General features: G+C 40.9%; 1 protein-coding gene across 1 annotated transcript in view; it reads left to right on the top strand.

Annotated features, from left to right (window-relative positions):
- Positions 1-13240: 13240 nt before the first annotated feature.
- The window catches only part of rbm20 (RNA binding motif protein 20), a 231325-nt gene continuing 224459 nt past the window's right edge, over positions 13241-20106 (top strand). Inside the window, exon 1 of the mRNA XM_068053005.1 lies at positions 13241-13374. Coding sequence (XP_067909106.1) covers positions 13241-13374 — 134 coding nt within the window. The remainder of the gene's footprint in view (positions 13375-20106) is intronic.

The following is a 20106-nucleotide window of genomic DNA, read 5'->3' as shown; positions in this document are numbered from 1 at the left end:
TGTTTACTCTGAACCCCTTGAATCTCCCCTTTGAATGCCTCCCACTGCTCTGACACTGATTTACCTTCAAGTAGCTGTTTCCAGTCCACTTTCGCTAAATCACTCCTCACTTTAGTAAAATTGGCCTTGCCCCAATTGAGAACTCTAACTCCTGTTCTATCTCTGTCCTTTTCCATAATTATGTTAAAACAGACTAAATTATGATCAACTACCACCAAAATGCTCTCCCACTGCCACTCTTTCCACCTGCCCATCTTCATTTCCTAAAACTAAGTCTATAACTGCATCTTCCCTTGTTAGACTTGCTACATACTGGCCAAAAAAGTTCTCCTGAATGCACCTCAAGAATTCTGATCCCTCAATTCCTTTCACACTAAAACTATCCCAGTTAATATTGGGGTAATTAAAATCCCCTACTATTACTGCCCTAATGTTCTTGCACTTCTCAGAGATTTGCCTACATATCTGCTCTTCTATCTCCCTCTGACTATTTGGGGTCTATAATACACTCCCAGCAGTGTGATTGCCCCTTTTCTGTTCCTTATCTCAATCCATCTGGCCTCATTTGATGAACCTTCCAACATATCATCCCTCCTCACAGCTGTAATGTTTCCTTGACCAAAATTGCCACTCCCCCTCCTTTCTTATCCCCCTCCCTATCATGTCTGAAAACCCTGTAACTAGGAATGTTGAGCTGCCATTCCTGTCCCTCCTTAAACCATGTTTCTGTAATAGCTATGATATTATACTGCCATGTGCCCTCAGCTTTATTTGCTATACTCCTTGCATTGAAATAGAAACCCTTGAGCACTGCCAAACTCTCTTTTTTATTTCTTCTTCCTCTGTCTTCCAGACTCATCCATTAATCTTCCGCCTTCCATTTTCAATTCTGATTTTGTCCTAGCTGAGTCTATCCCCATCCACCTGCCAAACTAGTTTGAACCCTCCCCAACAGCACTAGCAAAACGTCCCACAAGGAACTCATTCCCGGCTCTGTTCAGGTGCAGCCCGTCCAGCCTATACAGGTCCCATCTTCCCCCAGAGCCAGTCCCAATGTCCCAGGAATCTGAAACACTCCCTCCTGCATCATCTTTCCAGCCACACATTCATCTGTCTTATCCTTCTATTTCTATACTTACTTGTGCGTGGCACTGGGAGTAATCTGAAGATTACTACTTTTAAGGTCTTGCTTGTTAATTTCTTACCTAGCTCCCTAAATTCTGACTACAAGACCACATCCCTCTTTCTAGCTATGTTGTTGGTTCCGATGTGAACCACGACTGCTGGCTATTCACCCTTCCCCTTCAGGATGCTCTGCAGCCGCTCAGTGACATCCTTGACCCTGGCACCAGGGAGGTAACACACCATCCTGGATTCACATCTGCCGCCACAGAAACACCTGTCTGTTCCCCTGACTATTGAATCACGCATCACTATGGCTCTTCCAGTCTTTCCTGTACCTCCCTGTGCAGCTGAGCCACCTGTGGTGCCATGGACTTGGCTTTGGCTGCACTCCCCAGGTGAAGCATCACTTTCCTCAGCATTTAGAACTGAATACCTGTTGGAGAGTGAGATGCACTCAGGGGTCTCCTGCACCACCTGCCTGATTCTTTTTGACTGTCTGGTGGTCACCCATTCCCTCTCTCCCTGCATACTGTTAAGCTGTGGGACGACCACATCTATAAACGTGCTATCCACGTAGCTCTCACCCTCATGAATGACCCGCAGTGTTGCCAGCTGCCGCTCAAGTTCTAAAACCTGGAGCTCACGCTGCTTCAATTGATGACACTTCCTACACAAATGGTTCTCCAGGATACGGGAAGCATCCTGGAGCTCCCACATAGCACAGGAGGTACACTCTCGAGGTTGAAGCAATTCTGCCATTCCTTTATTTATTAGTTGACCCTTTGCTACTGCTAAAAAAAAAATCTTGCCAATACTACAACAGCTTAGAATTATTAATAAAACCTTATTAGTACTGATAAATCCTCCTTAAAAATCAATACAGTTCACTAGTGAAAATAAACCTTACTCAAAAAAAAAATCTACTCACTTGTTCCTTATTATTATGCTATTTACACACACACCCTAACAGTAGTGTACTGTGTACTAACCCAGCTATTTAGAGTTATTCCCTAACAGCAGTTACTCACCAACCAATCACCTTGCAGCTTTCCTGTGACATCACTACTCACATAGTTTTCAAACTCAGGCACTCCTGGACTCCTCTCCACTGCTCTTCTGGAAGGTAAATGCCTAGGCCCTATCTCAGCCAGTTCATCATTGAAACTCTTATCCATGCTTTTTTCACCTCCAGATTTGATTACTTCAATGCTATCTTTTCTGGCTTACCTTCTGGGAGAGGAGCGGACCTGCGGGAAGATCATCAGGCTCTATTGATCTGCTCTCCGCTCCGTGTTCTTCCTGCCAGTCCGCTCCTCTCCGCTGCTCTCCCGGAAGGTAAGTACTCTTGGCCATGATCTTCGGGTTCTATTTATCCGCTCTCTGCTCCGTGTTCTTCCCTCAAGTCCGCTCCTCTCTGCTGCTCTCCCGAAAGGTAAGTGCTCTAGGCCATGATCCTCGAGCTTTATTTATCTGCTCCTCACTCTGTATTCTTCCCGCACGTCCGCTCCTCTCTGCTGCTCTCCCGAAAGGTAAGTGCTCTAGGCCACGATCCTCGAGCTTTATTTATCTGCTCCTCACTCTGTATTCTTCCCACAAGTCCGCTCCTCTCCACTTCTCTCCCGGAAGGTAAGTGCTCTAGGCCACAATCCTCGAGCTCTATTTATCCGCTCCTCACTCCGTGTTCTTCCCGCAGGTTCGCTCCTCTCCCAGAAGGTAAGCCAGAAAAGATAGCATTGAAGTAATCGAATCTGGAGGTGAAAAAAGCATGGATAAGGGTTTCAATGATGAACGGGCTGAGATAGGGCCAAGGGTGGGCAATATTGCAGAGCTGCAAGTAAGTGGTCTTGATAAAGAAGAGGTTGTGGAGTTTGAAGCTTGGTCAAGGGTCGCACATGATGCCAACATTGCACACAGTTTAATTCAGCCTGAGTCAGTGTACAGGAAAGTGGGTAGGTGGGGGTGGAATCGGGGCAGAGAACAAAGTTGAAGGCAGGTAGCTAAAATGATGTTGGTGTTCCTAATGATCATCTGAAGGAAGTTGTCGCATGAAGGATTTGATTTTCAACAGGCGGTCTGACAATGTACAAGTGGTCATGAGTTCAAGAAAAGTGGTGGAGAGGTAGAGATGTATATTTATGGAAGCTGACTCCCTGCTGTGAGGAGCAGCATATAAAGGAATAAGATGGAGCCAAAGAGAGATCCTTGGGGAACTTTGGAGCTATCAGTGCGGGGACAGAAGAGAAGTCAGTGCTGCAGATGTGTGGCCATATCTGTTTAATATGAGTGGAGCTATCCAAAGGCAGTCCCATGGAGCTGGACACCAGAGGTGAGGTGGTGGAGGAGGATGGCAAGGCCAATCCTGTCAAACATTGTGAATTTTTGGCAAGGACAATTTGGGATAACACATCACAGTGAGGATCACAGTGGATGCCATTCATGACTCTGACTAGGCCTGCATCTGGTGTTCTAAGATAGGCAGAAGCCAGACTAGAAGGATTCAAACAGGGGGATACAAGAGAAATGGCCACTTGGCTGAGAAGACATGTTCAAGCACCTTAGAGAAGGTTGGAAATGGAACATAGAGTTGGATCAAGGCCGGGTAGGGGGGGAGCAGGTGTTGATAATTTTTGAGAGATTGGGGTAGATGAGAAAGCTCTTAGGCTCAATCCCCAATCTGTGCTGAGTAAACAGCTAGGTAAGGTGGGGTAGGGTGCTACAATCAGCCTCAGTGACCTGGGTTAGGTAGGGAAGACTAGCATGAGTTCCCACACCTGATTCTTACCTGGCAGACCCTGGTAGGAGAAGCAGTGTGTGAACCCTGGGTGAGGATATCGTTGGCCTTGAACAAAGAGACTGCTGGCACTGATTAATAGGCTCGCACATGAAAAGAATGGCCACTTAGACAAGGTACTGGTGGGTGCCTGCTATCCTGGAATCATATGCCAGTATTTTGTGCACTGATCAATTTTGTAACTAAGAAATATAAACCTCTATCAATGCAAAATCTGCATTGTGTACATGTGATTACGAACTGCACAGACTAATTCCCATCAGTGGATATAACAGTTCAAGAACCCATGAAAGGGTATCAGCAGGCAACATTTCACAAGACCAGCACATTGCTCAGATTACAGCTCAGTTATGTATAGGGTTGTGAGCTTCATGGAATCTGTTAGTCTTAAACTGAATAAGATAGCTTTCAAGAAAGTATTTGGCAAAGAATGATTAGAATGGATTCTAAAAAGGACACTTTTATAATAAGTTGACAGTGAATAAACTGTACCAGAACTGTACCTGAATTTGAAGGTAAACCCAATGATAACAACCTCCATTGTAATGTTTAATGATTCATTTACCCACATAGTGATTATAAGTGATTCTAAATCCCCCACATCTTAAATGCCAGAATAAGGACCATTAACATTTTTTTCACCTCCTTTGCATCCTTCAAATTGTATGAAACAAGCACTAAGATGTTTCCTTGAAAGGAGAGCAGGGTGAAATTTCCCTGTTTTTCACATTTATTTGACAGTCATCGTCAAATACCCAGTATTACTTTGCCAGTGAGATAAATATAATGGATTGCGGGACTTCACTCCTCCCCTTTCTCTGCCATGAAATTGTGCTTCATGATGTTAGCATGTGATTAAAGATACACTGTTTCACTTTGAAATTGCATTGTATGATGTTAGCCTGTGATTGGAGATACCCTCCTCCGTCATGGCAAGAGGCTACCAGGAGGGCTACAAGGATTTCCTTAAAGTCTCCCTGAAAAATAGTGACATCTCCATTGATTCGTGGGAATCTCTTGCCTGAAACCACCCAAAATGGAGAAGAAGCATCCGTGAAGGTACCAGCCAGTTCGCACAATGTTGACATGCCCAGGCAGCTACCAAGTGCAAGCAGTGGAAGGAGCGTTCGGAAATTCGAGCATCCCATTCACTCGCCTTACCACCTGCCCCACCTGTGGCAGAGTGTGTGGATTCAGAATTGGACTATTCAGTCATCTAAAGACCCACAACCCTGGAGTGGAAGAAAGTCATCCTCATTCCCGAGGGTCTGCCTAAGAAGAAGGAGATACCCTGCTCCCCTTTGAAACTACACTGTAATGTTAGTATGTGAGTGGAGGTTAAATCCTCTCAGTTGTCTTTTTCATACAACTTCAAAAAACAAACCTGCTGCAATATTATCTAGTTAATTGGATGGGAATGAGAAACCTCCTTGTCGTTTGTTTTCTAAATAACAGAAGGAATGATCAACAGAAACTGCTGCTGCAGCTGCAGAGGATTTATTGGAGTTTGGTGGCTGAAAAATGCTTGAAAAGTTAATCTGCTTGAAATCTGATCAATTTTGCTATACTTCCTGAAGTCAGCTGGCTAATTTGCAAATATTTGTCGAGAAACTCAGTTCCATATTTGAACAGTTGCTCTACAACTGAGCCACTAGTGAAGTTCTGCTCTGTGTAAAATTATCTGCATTGTACACTGGCCAGAAATCACTCACTTATCCATCCATATTCATTAATACACAAACAATTTTACATATAGAGTTTGGTTCCTGTCTGTAACACTGGCATCATAATCCCTGCATCACATTCTGACCTTACAAAAAAAAAGAAAGACTTATACATTTATATAGTGCCTTTCATGACCGCTAAATGTCTCAAAGTGCTTTATAGCCAATGATATACTTATGAAGTGTAGTCATGTTGTAATGTAGGAAACACGGCAGCCAATTTGCACACAGTAAGCTCCCACAAACAGCAAGTGATAATGTCCAGATAATCTGTTTTTGTGACATTGATTGAGGGATAAATATTGGCCAGGACATCAGGGATAACTCCCCTACTCGTCTTTGAAATAGTGCCATGGCTTCCTTGACATCCACCCAAGAGGGCAGATGGAGCGTCACTCTAAGCTCTCATCTGAAAGATGGCACCTCCAACAGTGCAGCACTCCCTCAGTACTTCACTGGAGCATCAGCCTTGATTTCAGCACTCAAGTCTCTGGTGTGGGACTTGAATCCACAGCCTTGTGACTCAGAGGCAAGAAGGCTACCAACTGAGCCACAGCTAATGTGGCATGGCCATTTTGATTGGTTGAAATAAAGACAAAAGCAAATGACGAGTCTTAACCGTACACACTCACCTGTATATACAGACTCACAAAACTATCAAACACTGAAACATAACCAACCTGTGCATCAAAATACATTTTTATCCCCAACTTTTTATTCACCATGTCAATTATGTGTCCTAAATCAGGTTTCTAATATACTAAAACATAAAAATATTTGCAACAACCTTCTAAAATTTAAATATTGAAGTATTTTTCAATGTTTGAGTATGTTCAGTAATGTTCCATTGGAAAGCCTTTTGGAGTGTTAGAAGGTAGGGGCTATAATCCTACACTGTAGTTCCTCTTACTGGGCTTTCTACCCATTCTCCGCCTTACTCCCCCACTGTGTTATATGGACATTTATTTTTGTTTGAGGAGATCTTTCCCAATATTTCACAAGGCTGGCATGTTGCTCAGATGACAGTTCGGTTATGGATAGGGCTATGGGCTTCAGGACTCTGTTACTCTTAAACTGAATTAAACGGCTTCCAAGAAAATATTTGACAAAGAAACAATAATTAGAAGTGGATCTTTAGAAAGAACATTTTTATAAGTTGACAGTGAATATTTAAACTTGCCCAAAACTGTACCAGAATTAATCTTTTAATAATAAATGCACTCTGACTTTGAAGGTAAACACAATGATAACAACCTATATTGTGATATATAATGATTTAATTACCCACTTAATAATAATAAGTGATTCTATTCCCGCCACATCTTAAATACCAGAATTAGGACCATTAACCTTTTTTCCACCACCTTTGCACCCTTCAAAATGTATGAAACAAGTACTAACATGTTGTCTTGTGAGGATGATAGGATGAAATTTCCCTGTTTTTCACATTTATCCCACAGCCAGACGCAGTGGATATAATGGACAGTAGGTCTTCACTTTCTCTGCCATGTAATTATGCTGCATTTGAGTGGAGCTTCACTCCGCCCCCTTGAAATTGCATGTTAGCATGTGAGTGGAGATTCAATCCCCTCACTTGTCTCTTTCACATAGCTTCTCTGAGGGGTATTAATAGGTTAGATAGGAAGAAACTTTTTCCCTTAGCGGCGGGATCAATAACCAGGGGGCATAGATTTAAGGTAAGGGGCAGAATGTTTACAGGGGATTTGAGGAAAAAAGTTTTTGCCCAGAGGATGGTTGGAATCTGGAACACACTGCCTGAAGGGGTAGTACAGTCAGGAACCCTCACAATATTGAAGAAGTATCTAGATGAGCACTTGAAACACCATTGCATACAAGGCTACAGGCAAAGTGCTGGAAAATGGGATTAGAATAGATAGGTGCTTGATGGCCGGCGCAGACACGATGGGCCAAAGGGCCTGTTCCTGTGCTGTATAACTCTTTGACTCTAAAAGAAAACCTGCTACAATATTATTTGGTTGGCTGGGGGTATGTGAGGGTGGTGGAGGAAGGGTGATGTGGGTGGGGAAATGAAGTGAATGAGAAACCTCCTTGTCGTTTGTTTTCTAACCAACAAAAGGAATGGTCAACAGAAACTGCTGCTGCAGCTGCAGAGGATTTATTGGAGTTTGGTGGCTGAAAATGCTTGAAAATTTGATCTGCTTGAAATCTGACAAATTTTGCTGTATTCCTGGAAGTCAGCTGGCTAATTTGCAAATATTTGTCCAGAAACTCAGTTCCATATTTGAGCAGTTACTTTACCCAATGAGCCACTGGTGAAATTCTGCTCTGTGTAAAGCTGCCTGGGTTTCCTGCGTTGTACGCTGGCCAGAAATCAATTGTTTATATATTCATAGCTATTAATACATGAACAATTGTACAATAGTGTATGGTTTCTGCCTGTAACACTGGCATCATAATCCCTGCATCACATTCTGGCTTTACACTCTGATATTGCAATTTTTGATCGAATGAAATATAAACAATGGCACATAACAACCCTTCAACCATCCACACTCACCTGTAACTATATAGACTCACAAAGTTCTACCATGCCCTGAAACTTAACCAATCTGATCACTCAAAATACTTTTTCATCTGCAATGTTTTAGTCACCCTGTTAATTATATGTTTCAAATCAAGTTTGTAATATAGTGAGACATAATTAATTGCAACAACATGCTAAAATTTACATATCGAAGTCTTTTTCAATGTTTGAATATGTTCAGTAATGTTTACATTATGAAGCCTGTTTCAATGTCAGAAGCTAGGGGCTATATCCTATGTTGAAGCTCCTTTTACTGGGCTTTCTATCCAGTCTGCACCTTTGTCCTCTGTGTTATATGGATATTCATGTTTCTTTGAGGTGATCTTTTACAAATTTGTTTCCAAATGATTTCACTAAAGTTCTGCAACTCTTGCATAATTCCTTTTTTTAACTTCATTCATGGGATGTGCTTGTCACTGGCAAGGCCAACATTTATTGCCCATCCCTAATTGCCCTTGAGAAGGTGGTGGTGAGCTGCCTTCTTGAACCACTGCAGTCCATCTGGTGTAAGTACACCCACAGTGCTGTTACGAAGGGAGTTCCAGGATTTTGACCCAGAGACTGTGCAGGAACGGCAATGTAGTTTCAAAACAGGATGGTGTGTGACTTGGAGTGGAACTTGCAGGTGGTGGTGTTCCCGTGCACCTGCTGCCGTTGTCCTTCTATATGGTGGAGGTTGTGGGTTTGGAAGGTGCTGTCGAAGGAGCCTTGGTGAGTTGCTGCAGTGCATCTTGTATATGGTACACACTGCTGCCACTGTGTGTCGGTGGTGGAGGGAGTGCATGTTGACGGTTGTGCATGGGTGCCAATCAAGCAGGCTGCTTTGTCCTGAATGGTGTCGAGCTTCTTGAGTGTTGTTGGAGCTGCACCTATCCAGGCAAGTGGAGAGTAGTCCATCGCACTCCTGATTTGTACCTTGTAGATGGTGGATAGGCTTTGGGGAGACAGGAGGTGAGTTACTCACCGCAGAATTCTTAGCCTCTGAAGGCGGGTGAGAAGGAGTTACAACAATGGTGTCTAAATTGAATGTTAAACAGAAAAGTAGACTTCAGTGATGAGATGTGTTTTGATAGCCCTTGCAGCAGTCACTAAAGAGCAAATCACCTAGCTGCACTCCACTCCCCATAGTTCTGCCTCCTATAAAGCTTGGGCTGGCTCCCCAGCAATGGCAAAGTCCCGTTTCTTTAGTATGGTGAAATTGTGCAGGGCAGTGAAGGCTTTAGTGTCTGTGCCTGCAGGTCCTCATGCAGTAGGTGGTAAAGCTGGCCTTCCTACCTCTTTGGTGAAGTGCACTCTTCTTATACACATCTCAACATTATTAACTTGCAGTGCATTGTCCGCTGTCCCTCGGTTCAAGGACGACGTCTATTTAGGGTCGCAAGTTTCTATCATGGGCCTTCATGTGAATGAGCAGGCTGATTTTCAACCCATAGATTTTTGGACACATGGGCAGGATGTCCCATGAGGTGGTGGGATCTAGAGTGCAGGATTTGCTTCCTTTTCTTTCCTTCTCTGCTGCTGCTCTGCCTCATCATTAAGGCGTCGGGACTCGAAGTGTGATGCAGCTTGGTGTACAAGTTGTTGCCATTCTGAATGATTGGTAGTAAGCTCCTCCAAGTTGTTAAGGTCAATGCAGGCTCACTTCAAGGAGATCTTCAGAGTGCCTTTGAAGCATTTTCTTTGTCCTCGCCTGGACCATTGGCCATTTGAGAGTTGAGAAAACAGGACCTGGTGGGGGAGATGATTTTCAGCCATCCAGACACTGTGGCCATCCATCAGAGTTGATTTTGCAGGAGTTTTGCTTGAATGATTGTGGATCTGGCATTAATGTAGTAAAACATCCCAAGGCACTTCACAGGAGCATCAACAGACAAAAACCGACACCAAGTCAAAGAAGGATACATTCGAACAGGTGACCAAATGCCTGGTCAATGAAGTAGGTTTTAGCAGTGTCTTGCAGTTCCCAGTAAAGTCTCTATATGACCTGCATTGCATGCAAAGGCAGGAAGTTGGTTGGTTTTGTGATGCTTGCTGTTTTTCATTGATAGCTTTTCGAGTGAGTGGTACTGTTTTTTTGATTGGTTCACATTTAGTCAGTCAAATAGATATTGCAGCCAATCAGCATGGTTAACTGAACAAATGGTACAACTGATTGGCTTGCTCGGCCATTTCAGAGGGCAGTTAAGAGTCAACTACATTGCTGGGAGTCTGGAGTCACATGTACGCCAGACGAGGTAAGGATGGCAGATTTCCTTCCCTAAAGGGCATTAGTAAAGCAGATGGGACTTACAACAATCCAATAGCTTCATGGACACCATTACTGAGACTAACTTTTTAAGTCCAGATTTTATAGCTAATGAATTTACCAGCTCTTGTGGTGGGATTTGAACTCGTGTCTCTGCAGCATTAGTCTAGGCCTCTGGAGTACTAATCCAGTAACATTACCACTATGCTACTGCTTTCTCAAGGACAATTAGGGATGGACAACAAAGGCTGGCCTTGCCAGCGATGCTCACATCCCAGGAACAAAAAAAAACTGAACAAATAGCGATTATTTGCATCAATCATGATTCTTTTTGCCCAATGAATTTACAATATCTTTGAGAAATATAGTGCTATGGATGCATCCTATAATTATATCTATAATTATATAGAGTTTGAGCAAGAAGATGAGATAGCAAATCATAAACGTATAGTCACCATTTCTAAGATTCCAGTGGGGTAAGTGCAGGAAAATGAAGGTAAATTGATAGCTAGTTCAGATGTAAAATTCTATTACTTCTTTTTTAATTGCCTAGTTGTAATATTTGTAACATTCCTATTTATATATCTGTACAAATTTTCTTCTTAAAAACTGATAAAACAAGATAATACATAAGCGTTGAATTATCTTCAGCTTTTCATGGAAGTGTCAGTGGTAAAGATTTATGGGGTACACAGTGGCACTGCCCTTTATCTATGGGCAGATCTGAGCAAGTATTGGAAAGTCCACACTCCTGGAGATGACAGGGATTCACAACCTCTGCTCAATTGTAAAGATGGCAGTTTCGCCCACCCAAAGTTGGTGTCAGGGTTGGTGGAAGGGTGCAGATAGGTGAGTGGCTGGGATGTCCTGTCCCTATGCTGAGTTGGCTGACAGGTCAGACATGGGAGGGGTTGCAGGGGTGGGTGGAGCCAATCCTGAAGGGGAACATGCACGGCCCAGCAGTGGGTCATGATATTTTCGCGGAGCCCAGGGGAGCACTCCTGCAACTCCAAAAAAAAGGTTTGGTGCCCATTTTGTGGTGTGGCCTACAGCAGTCCCTTTAAAGGCCCACTGGCTGAGGCTGAGCACTGCCCGGTTAAAAAAAGGGTGGAGCCTGCACAGTGCAAACTCCGCCCATTTGCACGCCAAAATTTCATTGGGGTCCTACAATGGCGTAGGATTACAATTTGCATATTTATACAGCTTCTTGCCTGAACAGGTGGGCTGCTGTTTGTTTATTTACAGGCCTACCTGGAAATTGCCTCAGACACCCTCCCCAGTTTTCTCCCTGTTGGCTGCCCCCTTTCTCAAAAGAGAAATGGGCAGCTGTTGAAAACGATGCCTCCATTACAGTCATGCTCCCAGGGCTGTGTCAAGATACATACAGAAGAACAAGGGCAAAGAAAAAGAAAATCCTATTTCTTATGTTCTTATGTTCTTAAAAGGAAAATGTCCCACAGGGTATTTTCCTTTTAAGAACATACGAACATAAGAAATAGGGACTAATCAGTCGCACAGGGTATTTCTCATTGATTTTCCTGTGAATTTTGCACTCATCATGGAAGTGGATGCCATTCATTTTATGGTCCAGTAATATGTTGTTTTTTTCTGTTTTTGCATGGCACTGAATTGGTGGTGTATCGTACCTTGATAGGAGGAACCTTGAGGAGGTAAATCTTGCACCCCATCAGCATTTCCCTGGATTTAGTATAAATACTGCCAGTGTGAAGCCCAGTTTACTGTCCTGTCAGTCCTGGGCTAAAATTAAAAATTATACTGGTTTTTAGACTCTCATGAATGAAGCTCTGCTTTTGTATATGAGAATGCAGGTGAAAAACTCTATACGTTTGACTAAATAGCAACACGGAGTTGGCAGTATAACTTAGAATACTCAAAGCAGAAACTGGCTATGAACCAGTACCTGCAGCATAATCGCACCTATTCATATATAGAGGGGTTGAGAGTTTAACTACTTTATCATTGGACTTAATGATGAATGTGAGATTACGCTACGTAAATAGAAAGCAAATGATCAATACATGGCATTAATACCCGGTAAACGTTATCTGCTATTCACGTGTTTGCTGCCACATTATTAACTGGTCTCCCTTATTTAGTTGCAAATGTGTGACTTTGAAGTGAAGTATACTAAAGGCTGGCTTATTTTTAATCAACGATTTTCCTCCTATTTTATTATATGATTTATGACACCGAATTCTGGTGCCATAAACTGTGCGGAGAATTTATGAGACGCTGCGTCTGTAATGGTCAGGAGAGCTCAACACTGGCAAAACTGGAATCTGATCCAGCTGCTGCGTGAGGTATCAGAATAGCAGCTGCTCGCAGGCTGATCCTGCACCTACTGGGTGACTAATAGCATTCCAGACGCATCAACTGTAGTCTGTATGTATATGTCCTCGGTCTGGTCTCTGTCAATTGCACTTACAGAGAGACAGCTTGGCCTATCTGCAGGATCTAAGTGACCCATTGGATTCAAACACTTTCAAATGGTTTCCTGCATGTCTCCTGTAAATACACCAGTTCCCCACCTTTTTCTTTAAAAATACTCGTCTAATGAGTGAATAAAGTTGAAGGACAGCCTGGTAGGGAAGTTGGAGACTCAGAGGATTTGGGAGCTGGACTTGGTTACATCGCCTTTGAGCACGTCGATAGCGTACAGTGCATTCTTTAAAGCGACAGGCACAGGGGTTTCGACTGGTCGGTGCAGTTGGTGGGACTGGACTCTTGTCACTTCAAGAAGAGGGGGATAAAGAGCGGCTGTCGCTGGCATGAAGAAGCAGACCAGTGACTGTGGCATTGATAAACCAGCCGATAAAAAAGCTGGTGACATGGCTACACAAACATCAGTCCCTGGCCCAACGGGATCAGGAGGAGAGCCACCAACTCCACAGAGTGAATCAAGGTAATCAGAACAAAACCATTAACAGCAACGTCTTTTTACAATGCAGAAAAGTACAAAAATCCATAGCTGTATTTGGTAAAAGCTGAGAATAAAAGGGGTGTGCAAATATGCCTGTCAAACTATGTCTGTTTGATGGCATCCGGTGCCACAAAAAATGTACGGCGGGCATGGGGGGAGGGTGCTGCGGTTCCCCCACAAACAGAATAGAAATCATCTCTAAACGCTTCTGTCAGCAAGGCTAGAAAACACAGTGAGGTGAGGTCAGTGTCACACTGGAGGCCCTGCTGATATTAAAGAAACGGCTTTCAATTTTTACAAGTTGTGCCAATTTGTGCAGCTGCGATTTTAAGTGATATATATTTATATGTGAGCCCAATGAAATCTTCTGTCAGAGGCATTTTTATGATGTTCTGCACAGAACAGCAAGAACGGGCAAGAGACAGAGTATTTCACCAGTTCATTTTCGCATAGTTGTCCTAAGTCATTCTTTTTTTCATTAAGAATAGAGATGGAGTGCACATCAAAACACTGCAACTCATTAACACTGAGATTATAATGCTCTAACTTCTTTGCAATGGATCTTTCCAATGAAGAAACTGATCATTTATTAAGAATTCTTATTAAACAAAGCTCACCTACATGCAGATATACAAGTAAAAAGCAAATCCTTAAAATATAAATAATCTTTCTTGCCTTTCTTCAGTTGTTGTAATTACTTGTATTAGTTCAATTATAATTGCAATGCTTAAAAAATGTACTGTCTGTCCTGTTGCACATAGTTAGATTCCATTACTATATACATTTTTTGTGTATTCTTGTTTAGGTGACTATGATAAGATTTATAAGACAGAAGGTTTCTCAAAATTCACTCATATTTTTGGGAAAAAGCAAGAGATAATTCTGAACAGTTAAACTGGATAGGTTGCATAGTCATATTGTGAGATATTTATATGTTGCTGGGAACTGCGCGAAATGGTCATTCAGCAATAATGCACAATATCACTCAACCTCTTTGAATGATGAAAATCTTTCTCAGCTTCCCATGTACACACACCCACACACACACTCACACCCACACACTCACACCCACACACATATGCACACCCACACATATACACATACTCACACGAACACACACACATACTCACACAAACACATACCCACACCACACCTCCACACACATTGGCAAACACAAACATACCCACACATACTCACACAAACACAAACACAGACACATGCAACCCACGTATTGCTATTGACAAAGAGGACTCCGTAAATAAAAGCACAAAAGGGACATTTTTTAAAATTGAGAATAACAGCAATGAACAGAACGAACGACACCTGCCTACATTACAACAGCGATTGCATGTTAAAAGTGATTTTTTTGGCTGTCTGGCATTGTGGGATATTGCATGAAAGGCACTACATAAATGCAAGTTCTGTCATCACTCAGTTCTTGGCATAGAACTAATGAGCTCCTGAAAAGTGAAACAATAATCTTATGAATTGCTCATTTTTGGTATCCATGTGCTGCTGCTGCTGGCTCAAAGGGTAAAGGTCAACACAGCATATTTACTGGTAGGCTTTGAATAAGTGGATCCAGGAAATGAGGCGTAGATTATAAGATCCTCTGGGTAGCATGAGAAAGCAACATGTTGGAGCTCTAATGCACTTGAACCATGGACAGTAGGATGAAGGGTTGTTCCTGTCGTTACCTGGACATTTAGTTCCTGACCTCTAACAGGCACAGAGTACAGCCCAGGCATTCCCACACAGTGAGGAGAGGAAAATTACAGAACCAGTTACCTAGACAGTCACTTCCTTGTAGTCAGCTACACGGACATATTGACTGAGGCTTGTGAATAGGCTCCAAACAAATCCCCTGAAGAAAGGAAAGGCACATGATCTGATAAACTGAGGGAAAAAGCAAGGTACTTGATGATCAGTGCAAAAGCTTTATTTAAACTCCTACTGATGGCTGAAGTCTCCTTGCTCTTTAAACATTAAAACATGCCCCATTGTCAAGGTTCTTGATTTGAGGTTTTTTTAAAATAGAAAAATGGATGGGAATTGTAGAATGTGATACTCAAATCACCAGCACAAATATCTGGAGAATGGCACTTGATTTATTCAGTCATCTTAAACCTGTAACTTTGCCCATGAGTTGCAACAAGGTTTAATGTAAAATATTCTAGGTATAGGTCAGAGCTATATAAAAATGTGAAAAATATCACCAATGTTCTAAAGACAATTCTATGTAATTTGCCTTACTAAATATCACCGTTAAATTGATAACTTTGATTTAAGTGTAAACAATGATTAAGAAGGAATATCAATAGTTTTAATGTATTTTGAAAATAATTTTAATAATTCAAATCAAACTAATATAGATGGGAAAAAACATAAACATTTTGAGTTGAAGATTGCATTTGAAGCAAGTCTTTTGAATTTTGATTTTCTGAGTTTGAACTGTGAGCAGTTTAGTGATCAAAAATCAAAGTTTAGTCTTCCGAATGCAAAGGCTTATTTCACATGTTGTGCAGATATTTGTTTCAGTTCTTGATGTGTTTATGGTTGTTGTGCATTAAAGTACATTTCAATATATTTATAAAAGGTACAATTTATTCATGTCGCTAATGATCACCCAGCACTACATAATCTTGACAGTTATTGTTGCTAGATTGGAAGCTGATTTACAAAAGAAGGAAAGACTTGTAATTATATATTGTGTAATTAGCGCTGGGAGTTTTAGTTGATTTCAAAGCTTAGTTGCAACAAGTTTGGAAGCTGGGTTGTGATGGTAGTATCATAAATTGCATACTTTTCGAATTCTTTCAAAACATTAACAGAGTCCTTCAAAATTCTCGTCAAAGCCTAATTCGTCATTTATGCCTTTTCTCATCACTTGTCGTCTCATTCAGTACTGTTAGATATTGCTGTCCGTGGGAGGTTGTGTACAAATACAAGTTGTTATTGTAAACTTAAAACTCATGTGGAAATGAGACAGAGACTGATATAGGTCTCTATCTGATGTGCCCATATTTAGCCCCGAAACACATCTTCAACCTGCAGGCAGCTCATTTCACATTTTAGTTCCCTGAAAGGGCAAGATTTGCCAACTTCTTTGCTATTGGTAGTAGCTGGTAATAGAATTTGCGGCCCTGTTGACATGAAACGTACAGAAAAGTGGAACAACGCGAGGAAAAAGTTCCGACTTCCATTAGTAAAAAAAAAACAAATCATGCAAGTCAAATCCAGAGATTCCCCCTCTGCGTGTGCTTACACTCCTGTACATTAAAGTCTCTAACACAGACATGCGAATGGCCATGGAAAGAATGGCCAAAGCATTTACAAACTAGGCGGACTTAACACAAGTATTTTCCAGTTGATAGAAATCAGCTCTGGCATGTGTCTGTCATTATATTATGACTCTATTTGAGAGTTCCATTGCAACTACAACGGCCCTGTGTCACAATGAAATAACAATACTTGCTGTTTTGTCTGTGCTTGCTGAATAAACTGATTCAGGAAGTGGACGTGTCATTGGAACACAAGGTAAATAATCTCACTTTAGATTGAAATCCTGATAACATATAATGTAAATAAAGAATCATTGGAATGAATTACTGTGAGAACGTGAGGCACCATTCCACTTCAATGTGTTACAAACACTATGAGTTTAAAAACAGGTAACTTACAGGAGACACATTTATTTAGCTTAACTGGGAAAATCATTCTAAAGAAGAAAGACAATCAAACTTTGGTCAAGGTTGCAACTTATCCACTGTAATTGCATTACCTTCTTAAACGAAACAAACTTAATTTCAATCGGTCTTGTTACATTTGCAAAATCTGTACCAGGCTGAAATGTATCTATTATTAATCTGAGTATGAAAAGCTATATATTTGGAAATTTCAGAGTAATTTGTCATTTTGAGATGTTTCCAAGAATCATGGTAACGGTCCTATATAAATGCAATTATTTCTTTAAAGAAATGTTTGTTTTGTTGGTAAATTCTGTCTCTTTCCTTTCAGCTGTCGAATTGCTATATGCCACTCATCCTATGACAAGCCCAAACACTGATACCATTCCACAATCTTCTGCCGTTAGTGTACGGTGCAAAATAACGGTCCCCTGGTGTAGTCTTTAAAGGTGCAGAATCACCTGAGGAAATAACTGGCCTCGTCTGAAATCTTTAACATAGTTAATTGAAAAAAAAACATTGAAAAATGTACTGGGTGCAGTTGAATATAGTACCCGCTCTAGAGCACAATTACTCCAGCAAACAACATGAAAGACCGTCAGTAGATCTGCTCATTTAGCCTGGATGGAAGATCCTCCAGTGTAATCAATAACACCCGCTAGGTAGTTCATTTTGTCTGTTAATATTCTTGATGCACCCTGAAAACTCACAAGCCCAAAGATAATTCCCCTTTCATCCGCCAAAATTTTCCGTGGGTCTTTTTTAAAGTTGAAGGAGCCGGTATTTGGATTTGTTTCTATTTCAAGTGGTTGTGTTTTTATATTTATGGACAGAGCGAAACAGAGAGTGAGGAAGCTCGCACCACTTTCCTTTGAGCCTCAGTTAATTCTCTGCCAGGAATTCCAGCTTCTATCACATCGTGGTATTTATTTCTGACCGTTTTTCCTCATTCTTTAGTCCACACACTTCAAATAATGTTTTTTATGACAATATATCATTCAAGGAACCAAGAATTATAAAATGGTATAAAAATTCTATAAAGTGCCAGGCTCTGTGTTGTTATATATTCCCGTATCTCTCTCAGAATGATAGCTATAAGAATTTTTGTTCATATAGTTTGGAATGTCCTGCTGTTTAATGCAACAGCCAACGCAGATAATTGCTGTGTGTGAAGCATTTGGAGTGGATGGAAAGTTTTGAAAGAAAATGTTAATTATTAATGACTGCAGCTGCCAAGTTGTTAACTGATGGAGCTGCAGGTAATGAGGGCCTTCCTATCAAGCTGGTCAACAATATACTGTCCATCTGGACTGTTACATTTTGCTCTGTTAGTAATTACCAACCAACAGACAGAAAGAAATCATCTTTATGCCTCCTTTCCCACACCAAAATTACAGAAATCTTTTCTTAACATTACACAACAAATCTAGATTAGGGCTGACTTCTTCCCACTTTCCGGTAGGTTTTAAAGTCAGTACATCAAAACTACAGGTTTATCAATAATACTACTCATACTGTGACTGATACTTGTACTATTACTTATTTATCAATAATAGTTGTTGTATAATTACTAACACTAGTACTATTCACTAATACTTGTTGAATTATTTATCAAAGTCAGGGTATCAAAACTGCAGGCTTATCAAGAAACTTGTGCAGTTAACTATCGACAAATTTTATGTCCAGTGACTGCTTTAACAGTTTATATATGTCGATTTTGGTTTTGACTGAAAGAGGAACGATTATAATATGTATCACCAACTTAGTTCATATTATTTATCATTATGTTCACTTTATTCAATCTATCAGAGAGAGTAAGAGAAAATGAGAGAAAAAACAAGGATTACTTTTTCCTTCGAAATTTTAATTTGGTACTTCTGCAAGGTTTCATTTACTTAGCAAAACATTTCCTATATTGCAAGGTTATGAGCTCTTTAGAAAGGGAATTTATTCTGAACATTATTCCAGGCAGTCTATACTGTGTTCGGAGTGCTATGATCTATCTTGAAATGTTGTTACAACTTTTGATAAATGCGTAATGGATATTTATTTTCTATCTCAGACATGGGAACTGCACAGTAAATTATGATGTAAGATATATTCTTTCTTAGCAAGGCTGATATTGCACTCCACATCTGAAAAAAAGGGGATTGCTTAAAATGAGAACTTCAGCAGGTTTTGTGCTAGAAATGCTGAATAAATTTGGAACCATTTATAATGTGCTTTTGAAAATGAAGTGAGAAAAGATTATAAAATCAGAAATCGTCTGTTAGTCTCTGCTAAAAGAAGTGTTAAATGTTTGAAATTTGTTCCAAGAAATAAATGAGTAAGAATAATGCTGACTATAACAAAATTCAGTGAGTGTCGATTCTAGCACTTTATTTATAGCACACTCCATGAGAAACAGACTCTTGTAAATCTTCTGGTTTATTTAATATAGTTGAAATGTGCCTCTACATACAAGTGTGCAGGCAGTATATATAAAGTGTGTTTATAAATGTGCACAAACTAGTGTGTGTATTATATATATGAGTATACATGCATGCCTATGTATATTTATGTGTGTATACCTCCATGTTTGCATGTTTGAATAAGCAACACATTTACATTGCTGCATGTTAAATTTAATATTAATTCTCTTTCTGTGTCTTTTTCACAAAGGAAACATTGAGAAAAAAGTGAGCAGAACGTCAACCTGTGTGTGTGTTTGTGTGATTGAGTGGTGTTTGCAACTGTATGTGATTATTTGTGATTGTGTGTGTGTGAGAGATTGTTTGTGACTGTGTGTTTGTGTGTGATCGTGTAGATGTTTGTGTAGGTTTTTGTGTGGGTGTGTAGATGGTTGTGTGGGTGATTATGTGTGCTTGTGTAGGTTTTTGTGTGGGTGTGTAAATGGTTGTGTGGGTGATTGTGTGGGTGATTATGTGTGGCTGTGTAGGTATTTGTGTAGGTTTTTGTGTGGGTGTGTAGATGGTTGTGTGGGTGATTATGTGTGCTTGTGTAGGTGTTTGTGTAGGTTTTTGTGTGG

This window comes from Heterodontus francisci, chromosome 20, assembly GCF_036365525.1.
Source record: "Heterodontus francisci isolate sHetFra1 chromosome 20, sHetFra1.hap1, whole genome shotgun sequence".
Lineage (NCBI taxonomy): Eukaryota > Metazoa > Chordata > Chondrichthyes > Heterodontiformes > Heterodontidae > Heterodontus > Heterodontus francisci.
This window is presented reverse-complemented; position numbering and strand designations above follow the sequence as displayed.